Source organism: Xiphophorus maculatus, chromosome 3 (genome assembly GCF_002775205.1).
Source record: "Xiphophorus maculatus strain JP 163 A chromosome 3, X_maculatus-5.0-male, whole genome shotgun sequence".
NCBI lineage: Eukaryota > Metazoa > Chordata > Actinopteri > Cyprinodontiformes > Poeciliidae > Xiphophorus > Xiphophorus maculatus.
This window is the reverse complement of record NC_036445.1, coordinates 22445404-22456163: the sequence shown is the minus strand read 5'-3', so window position 1 is coordinate 22456163 and position 10760 is coordinate 22445404. Positions and strand designations below refer to the sequence as shown.

Here is a 10760-nt window from a genome sequence, read left to right as displayed (position 1 = left end):
TAAGGTTACATACACAACATAAACCTCCCATAAACAACGAAGGAAAGCCACAGTTCATACTGGACAGTTTCCAACTGCTCATCAAAAAACTTTTAGGCTGGATTATCTACACTGATCTCATCTATGGTTTGATCAAATTTAAAATTAGCATCAGTACCACCCCAAAATTCATTTGAATACAAATAAACAGTAAGAAATAAAACACCACACGGGCAGGCGTTTTATCTATTTTGTCAAATAATTTTTTCTTGTTTCTTCTCCTTGAGTGGTGTAGTCAGTCCAAGGGCCTCCTAAAAGGTTTGTTAGGATTGTCAGTTCTCTATCCTCCATTGGTTCTTTAAAACAACATGTAGCTTTAGAGTCACAAAACACCAAAAATCCTTGCAAAATACAAACCTGTATTTTTCCTCCTATTATTTGAGGGCATGGCTGAAAGGGTCAAACATAAAAAGCACATCAAGTACATACTAATTAGAAACAACAGCGAAAAGATCAATTTATACAAGATGTGTTCATTTTAATTAGAAAAGATAAAAGCTTCTGAAGAAAACTGTACAAAACATTTACTTTGGCAAAACAAGAAATTCAATATTTCTAATTAATATACACCAGCTTCACAGTTTAGCACACTGTACATATTGTAAAGTATTATACCGTACTTTGTTACCTGAAAATTGTACAATGTCAAATAGTCTACTATGTCTAGCTCTAGTGCATTTTTTGCAGGATGTAGTAGACTAAACTTTAGAAAATAAAAATTCTTGGACCCCCATAAAAGAAAATATTTTGCTCCAAAGACTTGCAAATTTAAATGCAATTTAAAAACAAATAACATTTATAAAGTCTGAAATTATTTGAAACAATCTTCTTTAAATGTGGACAAAAATATTAAAATGGAGTTCAATACACCCTGTAGTATTACAAAGAATACAAACCTTTTAGTCGCCACTCCTGCTTACATGGTAAACAACTATATTAAGGATGCAGGCTGTAAATCAATATTGAGGTATTTGTCTTGTCTTAAAAATAGTTACGCACAGAAATGATGGTTAATGTGGTTTAGTATATTTTCAGCTCCTGACATTTCTGCAAATAGATGCTATTTGATTAATGCAACTTGCGACAGCAGGAGGGACGTTCTGTGAAGCCTCGCCTCTCCACTCAGCCAAAGCATCCAGGGCTTGTTTGGGATTGCAGGGAGATAGCTCATAGATGCAATAAATAGCTGCTAACTGGACCGTCCAAGGCACCCCTGCAAGAAAATGATATTGCATGATTAGAACACTTCCGAGGATCTTTGCGTAACCATTACTCTTAACGGTTTTGGTCTGTTTGGCTGGGTTACTACAGCTGAACAAAATTTGTCAGTTTTCGCTGAAGCCCCATACCTTCAGCTTGTCCATGCCTTCCAAATGCGTTGATGATATTGGCCACAGTGACCAAAGAGGAAACAGAACCTTCTTTAAGGCCCAGCTGACCGAGCCGTCCTGTTTAAACACAAATGTAATCAGACTCTCCTCTGTCTAATCATAATCCATTTTAATCATTAGTTCAAGTTGGCATTAATATACAAGCAAAGAAACAAACCACAGACCTATGAGTCGAAGTACAGTAGCAACAGTCTCATCTCGAACTGGTTCTTGCTGATCTCTTGGCTGTAGAACCCAGGCGTTCATTAACGGCCACAACTCTTTGCTGACAGAATAAAATGAACAAGAGCATCCATAAATAAGAATATTATGAAAAATGTATTCTATCATGAGTATGTCCAATGTCAAGTATTTATTCACTGTTGTGATTTTGGTCAACAATTAAACAAAACCCAATATTTTCTAAAACAATGTAACTAGATTAAATGCTTTGGCGCTTTTCTACTCGTACCACCCACTCCTAGTGCTTTACACTAGTCATATTCACCAAACTGCATTCAGAACGCTTACATATTCATATACTGATACAAAGAAACACATCTTTGTATACCTCACCCGAGAGCATATTGACATGAGGTGGGGGTAGATGAATCGTCCATGATTTTGTATGCCGTAACATTACAAAAACATAACTCTCCCCTATTAAAATTCAAATTTCAATGTTTTTTTTTGTTGTAAAATTGTAATTTTCAGAGAAATTAAGATTTCATTATCCGTCAGCCATAAACATAAAAATGATAAGAAAAAGAGCCCTAAAATATTTCAGTTGTGTGATATATACAGTACAGACCAAAAGTTTGGACACACCTTCTCATTGAATTCAATTAGAAAGTGTGTCTAAACTTTTGGTCTGTACTATATATATATATATATATATCTTTTGTAGTAGAACAAACAAAAGATAGTGAACTTGTAAATACAAAGAAGGTCCGTATGTTGGAAAGAAAGAAAAAGATAAGAGCATACCCCAGGATGTGTTCATAGGTCCATTTCCACTTTTTGTGTGAACACAGGAGATGCAGTGTGAAGATTTGTTCCCAGGCTCCAGCTCCAAGGTCTTCTCCATAGCGCATATGCTTCGTAAAAGACCGATTGTTTCCTGAACTGAGTTCCGTCAGAGTTCTAAGGATCAGCTGGTCAAGGTCACAAGGAGGGTTCTATGTTGATGGTAGAAGGGGAGACGTGGTTTCAGTAAATCACATTAGATTCAGATTGCCTAACATCATATAACTAATGACGCCATCACTGAGCATCATACTGATGTTATGTTTTTAATCGAATCGTAGTTGAATAAAGACTGAGGCTCCTATACTAATTGAAGCCACTAAAACCCCACTTGTTGAGAGTTGCCTCTGATTAATAATAACTGGAGCATGGGTTAATTCTAAAATAATCGGTTACTGTGTTTTGATTTTATCATATACAGCATTTTTAACTGCTTTGTTGCTGCTATGTGTCATACAATTAAACGACTTAAATATTTGCAAAAGAACCCAATTACATGAAGTCACTTTAGCAGTATACCTTTTCCCATCCAAGGAAAGCTGACAGGCAGCCAAGAAGCCCTTCTGGTGCTTTCAGTTGGGTAATAACATGAATGGCCTGGCACAGTAAGCTGCTGTGTGACAGAACATTGGGCCATGTCGTCACCATAAACAAGACCAGTTTTGCTGAATCTGGGAAATCTGAAAAGGTAAAACAGCATAAAATAAATCATCACAAAATTTGAAAGTTAGACATAAAAAGACAAGGAAAAAAGATTTTAGGACTCATTTAAATGTAAGATAATTTAAACCTAATCGTGTTTTAAAGTGGAAGTACACAAATATGAATATTAAGTTTCTGTAAGGGAAAAAAAAAAGTGCCCACCTTCAACAAGAATGCTGTAGGCTAGGATACGAGCCTTCTCCCAATACTTCTTCTGTCTACAGATGCCTATATAGACTCGACAGAGGGCTTGTAAGTAGTTTAGACAAAGGGCATTCTTTTCAGCCTTTAGTTTGGTCAATATGGCCACAATCATTTCATCTACCTGGAGCTGGTGAGAGGAAAGACAACATTTAAAATTTGCATAAGAACAATATATTTCTTTGTTAAAGTGGCAGTATTATGTAAAGTTAACATAAAAAAAAACAACTTTATATCATGTTATCGTGTTATTCCCTCATTAAAAACACACCTGGCGTGTTGCTGATTCTTTCATGCATGTTTGAGAAATCCCTGAATCTCCCGTGGTAGCCATTCGGAGGAACATTGCCTGTTTACGCCACTATTAGACTAGCGACAGCAGCAAGGTCAAACAGGAAGTTCAATCTCCATTTGTGACTTTGAAAAGGGTGTGCATCATTCGAAGTCTTTTCTGTGTTCTCTGCCAGACATTCGAAAACTGAAGTACTGCTACCCTATATATTAAGTTTTTATTTGGCATATCAAGGACGATGAAACTAATTTAAGTATTAATTTAAAAAATATATGAATAAGGTTTTTATCTTTTAGAAAATGAAATAAGTAAAATTGTGTTGAATCTAGGGGTGAAAAAATTAATTCAGCTAAAGAGATGAGAGAAAACACTATAATTGGTAGGGACGTACCGACATGAACATTTACTCCAATACTGATATTCAATGTTAATATTGTAGTTGTGGCCAATAACTGATTTTTACCAATATTAGACATGCATATTTCTCTACGCTTTTCACACCTTGAAGAAATGACCCAACAGCTGACTTTGCTTCTCTGCTTCAATTAAAACACCCCACAATCCTGTGCTGTATCACTATCACACGATCAAACAAATACTATACTGCTCAAAAAAATAAAGGGAACACTTTAAGTGTTAAACACCTGTTTAAGTGTTCCCTTTATTTTTTGAGCAGTGTATATGACCAATATCCGTCCCCTGCAGAAACTCAAACAAAAAATACCAACAAAATGGAAATAGACATTATTAATATCATCCAAGGAGAGTTTAAATTTGCTCTACATAAAACAGTGTAAACTCGCTGCATGTTAATCATTTTGCAGCCTGTTTGCAATGAACCCTAACTTAATTTTGTTGATTAATCAAGGATTCCCTAAAACTGTGGCACTTCTTTTGTCAAAAATGAACAGACACAGAGAATTTAAGAAATAGTTTGCATTCCAGGCTTAGCCAAAGTCATCCATTAACCATTATACTCACCAAGCTACGTCTGCATATGCCAGAGATGACCTCTTTCTCCTCTTCTCTCAGGATAGGCTTTTTGGGCAGATTACCAACATAAAGGTGGCTCTGGACAACAGGCAGCAAATCGAAGCATTGTTTTTTAACTTTGTTTAAATAGTCAACAATAAGATCCTGCTCAGCTGGTTCTTCAAATTCTATGCATGGAGATGCTGTACTGCTTTTCTTCTGATCTTTTGCCACAGTACTGGAAGAGGCTGCCTCATTGCCACTGTGTAAAGAGAAGGAAGACTCCTGTTTGTCAGTAACATCTGCAGAACTGCTGTCAAGCTTTGGGAATTTACTGTTTTTGGACTGGGACGAATCGCCAGCAGGTCTTTTTTCTCCCCTGGTCTCTGTTTTTGTGAAGGCTGTTGAAGCAGAGCTGATGGTTTTGAAGCCTGATCTCTGATTGTCCGTTGTTTTAGGTAATACTAGATTCTCTGATGAACACATGCTAAGATTGACATTACCTTTCAAAATGTTAAGAGTCCAGGTACAGGCCGAGGAACCGGGGTCCATGGTATTTAGAATGCTCATGGACTTTTCTTGAGGTGGACTGGTCGAAGACGAAGGGGAAGAATTAACTGCTTTGGCAGGCAAGCGACCAGGAACTGGCAATGCATGTTTTGGAGTGGCTGAGCTAAACTGGAGTGGTGAGGAGGGGACTCCATTTGGATGGGTTGGACTGGTCAGGGAAGAAGAATAGCTGAGCTGCTGACTGTTGGGTGTTGAAAGGAATTTTACTGGAGTGGTAGAAGCTGAGCTATCCATCGGTGAAGGAAATGAAAGTTTTCCAATTGCGTGGCTTGGGTTGATTGGCTTTACTGCCTTAGGAGGTGTTGTTATAGGGGTCAGGACTGGGGGAAGTGGAGGACCCATTTCCGAGAGAAGATGGCTGATGGACTCTGGTGTTTGAGTTGCCGTTGGACTGCCCACTGGTGTAACATTTTCCTCACCATTTGTATGTAAATCTGGCTGTTCATGGACTGGTGTAAATGTCTCCAGGCTCTGGTTTTGTTCTTTTGTGGCAGAAGAAATCTTATGACTTGAAGTAGTAGGATCAGAGTGAAGTTTGTTGACAATTTCCTTTTCTGAGGTGAGTAGCTTGTTCTTTGCAACTTTCTTTTTGTCGTTAGCTTTTTCCGTGTTTGGGTCAGTTTCCACAGGAAGCAATTTTACTTGAGATAACCGACATGAAGGACTTAACTGTCTACACACAGAATGCATTTTGTCTTCCAAAGATTTACAGTCAACAGTTATTTTTTCTGGGGACAATGAAGAAGCACTATCAGGTGTATTGGTACTTTTTGTTTCCTCTTTGTCAAAATCCTTTGGCGATGGAGCTATAGAATTTGCTTTTTCATGTTCCAGGTCAGAACGGGACCCCTCAACTTCTCTGTTCAAAACTGGAGACTCTTTAGGAGACAAAGGTTTATCACGGACATTCAGGTCTGAGGGTGAAGCTGTCACATCAACTTCTCTAGGAACTTGCACTGCATTCCCTTCATTCTCCCCAGAGCAATGGACTCCAGCATCTACTTCCATTCCCTCTTCAAGGTTTTTATTTAAGACACAACTCATGCTGTCACTGCTGCTTGGTGGGGATTCCTCTGGCATTTCTGAGTCTTTGCAGAGAGCCCCTGAGGCAGTGAGATTTGCACTGTCCTGACAAGAATCCACATGACCTTTTTGGTTGTCTGTGACACTGGTGTCTATCAAAGATTCTTTGCTTTTAAATTGGGCAACACATTGTTCATTTTCTGCTTCTCCAGAGTTTGCAGTTGCATCTCTTTCCCCATCAGTAACAACTGTTGTGACATCAGGAATGTCACCTGGACTCATATCTACATCCATCTTTATAGCAGTATCCGAATTGTTTTCTTTTGCCTTTTCAAAAACCGTTCCAGTATCACAGATATCTGTACTTTGGTTGTTGGAATTTTCACTATGGGAATGCTCCATATCTTCATCTGGTAATGAGAGAGCTTCTTCTGAAACATTACTAAGTAATAATAAAGACTGTGGCAGTTTGGGTGGGAACACGTTTTTTAGAGAACTGTTGTTCTTATGAGCTTTATTTGAGCTTTCATTCAGTTCAGCACTACCGCCCAATCCACAGTGTCCAATGTCTTTTTTATCTGAAATGTGTTCCAGGATGTCCACATTATCTTTTTTGTAAAGTGACAGAGATTTTGGACTGTTGAGATGTAGTGGTGATGTTTTAGAGCTTGAAGGCTGATCTTGTTTAGGAAGTTGAACATCCTCAGAAAGTTCAGGACTGTCATTCTTTTCTTCACCATCCATCTCTTTTGGTGAGATGGTTGGTGCTGCGCCATCTTCTACACTGGTGTCCTGAAAGATAGAAGCAAAAGTATAGCAGTGAAATAAACTTTATGTGTACAAAAACAGAATTGTTTAATAGGTGACTGTACACAGAAAGGAAGACTTCAGTTAGTAAAAAGCATATGAAGCTGCACATAGCTAAAAAAAAACAAAAAAAAAAACTTCTCACCGATTCTGAAAGCGGAGATATGCAGGGGGGCAGTGGTTTTAAAAAATCCCTTATTTCATCAATAGATACATAAAGGTTGTCTTTGATGGGAGATGACTCATTATTTTTATTTTTTTTGGGTGACTCTTTGCTCTTTTTCAGTGTGTTGTCTTGATTCAAGTGGTGGGTAGATGCTTGGTGCTTGCACGAGTCCTGCACTCGAGGACAAGGTTTCAACTTTGTGAGAGCAGATTTGGTCTCGACATGAAGACCGGTCGATACCCTGATGGTCTCAGAAGCAGAGGTTGACATTTGCCTTTCATTAGCCTGCAGTTTGGTTTGTGGAGAAGGAGGAAGGGCCCGCCTATAACCAAACTCTAACATAAAAGGCAAACAAGACTGTGAGAACATAAAAAGACATGCATTTCTGTTTTATCATACAAGTGCAGAAGAGGTGTTAATGATGACCTCACCAGGTGACATGGATATGTTTGACGATTGCTCGTGCTCTGAATCCACACATTCCCATAAACTCTGCAGCAGCAGTCGCACCTTTCCTGTAAAGTACGTAGAGAGATTTTTTACAAAGAAAAATTCATTTTGGTTTTAGGCTTAGTCATGATGCAAATCGAATGAATCATCATAAAAAGAGCCATCATCATACCTTTGTCAACTTTTGGCTCTGCTCTTGTTTGAGTTGTAGAGCTCCTATAGTCTGTTTTTTTTAAAGACACAATTAGATTATTTACAATGTTTTTGTTGGATATTTATTTACTTTATAAGCGAAAATTAAGCAAACGCTATGATGCATTTGTTTTGCTTCTTAATTCCCAATAAACAGTAAAAATGAGACGCCATCACAAATTAAGAATAATAAAAAAAAGGTTATGCATTCTGTACCTTTACATCTTTCTCTTTCCAGTTTTATCAGTCTCGCCTACAAGAAAATTTTAAAGACAATCAGTCAATTTGACTATTTGCCACCCCTTTCTCCCCAAGTCTGCAGTTCCCTTTAGTGCTTTCACTGTACCTGGAGGTCACTAAGGTTCCTTTCAAGCAGAATCTTCTCATTGGTCAGCTGAGATATTTGATAATTCTGTTTACAAATCGAGTCTGAAATAATTTTAGAAGAAGTAGAGTTAAGAACCCGCCAAAGAAAAAATAAAAAACAAGCTGTCTCCAACCAACAAAGTCTGCAGATAAAGTTTCAGCTCATGTCAGAAAATACTTTTGAAAATACTAACGTCTAAATCTCACCTTTGAGCACGCTAACTTTGTTTTCCAGACTATCCTTCCTGTCAATCAGAAAAGGACATTGCATAACCATTACCCACGACAACAAAAATACACACCAAGTGTGAGTAGCATGGAAATAGTTGTTCTTCAGTAACAAAACAAGCTGAACTCTTACATGTTTGTCATGATGGCATTCTCCTTTGTCAATTTATCAACATTCCTTGCTTGTTCCTGAGATTCCTTTAAAGATGCCTGATTTGAAAAAAAAAAGTTTACAAAGATATTGAGGAGATCGATGTTTTGGTCAGTAAAATAATCATGAATTTTCGATGTTTGTTTAAGTTTTACCTGAGTTTTTAATAAATCATTTTCAACAGCTGCTTTCTCTCTTTTCACACGTGCATTTTCAAGACCCCGTGTTTCTGTTAAATCTAAGAGTTCAACACACACAAAGAAATAGTTAGCATACTGTTAATATCTTAGTAGAATTTACTGAAAATAACTGCAATTTACCTTTCAAACATTTCAGCTCATCTCTAAGAGTTTCATTCCTAAGAAAAAAGAAGAGTTACAGTGAGTTATTCACCATGACAGAGACCCTTTTATCCATACTCCCTAACAATATCTCAAAATAACTGTTGGACCCCTTTGTTCATATTCTATTTTATTAGGATGTTATGTGACAGACCAGAAGAAAATAATGCATAGATAGGACATGAGAATTCAGATTTGTATTTTTTTTCAATAAAATTAAATTATAAAATCTATAGAGTGAGTTTATTTTCAGTCCTAATCCAACTTCCTTATAGCTGCACTTATCGCTGCAAGTCTTTTGGGGTATATCACTCCTAAATTTACAAATCACAAGTCTGACATATTCCACCCAAATGAATGCAAGCAAATACTACTTTATGGTGATCAATCAGACACAACCCCAGTTAAATACAATCCAGTTTCTGTATGCCACATGACACAATATGGAAAATTTCAAAGGGTAGGGGAACTGGAATTGCAATCAAAACAGTCACTTACTCAGTCAACACGTTGCTCTTTTCCTGCTTTAATTTGTTCATGTCTTCAGACAGCTGTTCATAGGCCTTAAGTGCACCCTATAAAAATGAAAAAATATAGGCGAGTTAAGTTTTGTACATTAGAAGCAAAAGGCAGATTCATTTAAGGAAAACTATTTTCTTTATTTTTTTGAGGAGAGATAAGATCTACCGTCTTCTCTTCCAGTTCGGCCTGTATGGATTCATAATCTGCTGTCTTTTTCTCCAGTGTAAACAACCGCATCTGCAGTTCCTCCAGTTGCTCTCGAAGCCTGATGGAGTCACTGCAAACATTGATATGTAATGAAAAAAATTGAAGCTTTTATCAAATTTAAGGAAACAATCAAAAGAGTTATAGTAAAAGCTGTTTTTCACTCGTTATTAATTCTTTTGCATGCTTTTATTCTACATTTTGTTTTTTAAAGTTTTGCTTTTTGTCTGCTTTTAAGTTCATACTTGTTTATTTTACTTCTGAGATGTTAAGTAATGCTAAGTAAGTGCAAAGTAAAACTATCTGCATAGAGATTAACTGAGTCAAATAACAGAATGGAATTTATTTTTTTTCCCCCTTAAGTCTATTTTCTGGCTATAATTATGAAAGCAATGAAACATATGTAATAACAATAACAATAGATAGAAACAATTTAGTCACGATAAGCTTAGTCTATCTTTTATTCCTTTAAAACTTTTATCTCGGCTCCTGAAGTAAGCGGATTTATCTGCGTTTGGCTGAGTTGTCACCATGACAACTCATCTTGAAGCCGATACTCACTCGGTAGCTGCTATTTTCTGTTTCAGAGCAAGAAATGATGCGACGTACTCCGTTAGGCTCTGCTCAACAAAATAAGAGACACACAAAAATATAAAGGTGTAAGTATGTGTAATCATCAACATGCTACATTCAGATTTGAGACCGTTAACGTGGTTAATGACTAGAGAGTCTTTAAAGAGTCTTTCCTGTCTAAGAAACCAAGACTAACCTGGTGCAAAACAGAGCAGTTCTGACAACTCCCAACTGTCGCATCCGCGGCAATTGCCGCCGTTTTGGCCTGAGTGTCTCCTGGCATCATGGCAGGACCACTACTTCCACAACGACGCACAATGTACTTAATAAACAGACTTTCAAAGAATCAACGGTCGGTGTCACACATTCCAAACAGGACCAAAACAACTTCACGTTTTCGCGTCTCCCACGTTGATCAAGGCCCCCGTTTGGACCCTGCAAGCTTGAGGAGCTTCGGAAAACGCCTGTAAAATTTGTCACTTAATTATACCTCTGTATGAGGTATATTCTTCCTTTTTATTGCATAAAAACAACAATAGCATCCGTAAAAAAGGTTTAATGTTTT

At 37.4% G+C, this 10760-nt stretch overlaps 1 protein-coding gene across 1 annotated transcript; it reads right to left on the bottom strand.

The window, feature by feature from the left end:
* Window positions 1–442: 442 nt before the first annotated feature.
* ice1 (interactor of little elongation complex ELL subunit 1) lies at window positions 443–10609 on the bottom strand. The gene is made up of 20 exons (XM_023329808.1): window positions 10392–10609; window positions 10184–10242; window positions 9584–9695; window positions 9395–9471; window positions 8876–8913; window positions 8711–8793; window positions 8538–8614; window positions 8384–8421; window positions 8157–8239; window positions 8027–8063; window positions 7791–7841; window positions 7600–7683; window positions 7148–7503; window positions 4612–6987; window positions 3300–3468; window positions 2955–3115; window positions 2397–2587; window positions 1595–1695; window positions 1389–1487; window positions 443–1252 (listed from the first exon to the last, which is right to left on the bottom strand). The coding sequence occupies exons 1-20, from the start codon at window positions 10479–10481 to the stop codon at window positions 1071–1073; spliced, it is 4464 nt and encodes a 1487-aa protein (XP_023185576.1). The 5' UTR covers window positions 10482–10609; the 3' UTR covers window positions 443–1070.
* Between the last annotated feature and the right edge of the window lie 151 nt (window positions 10610–10760).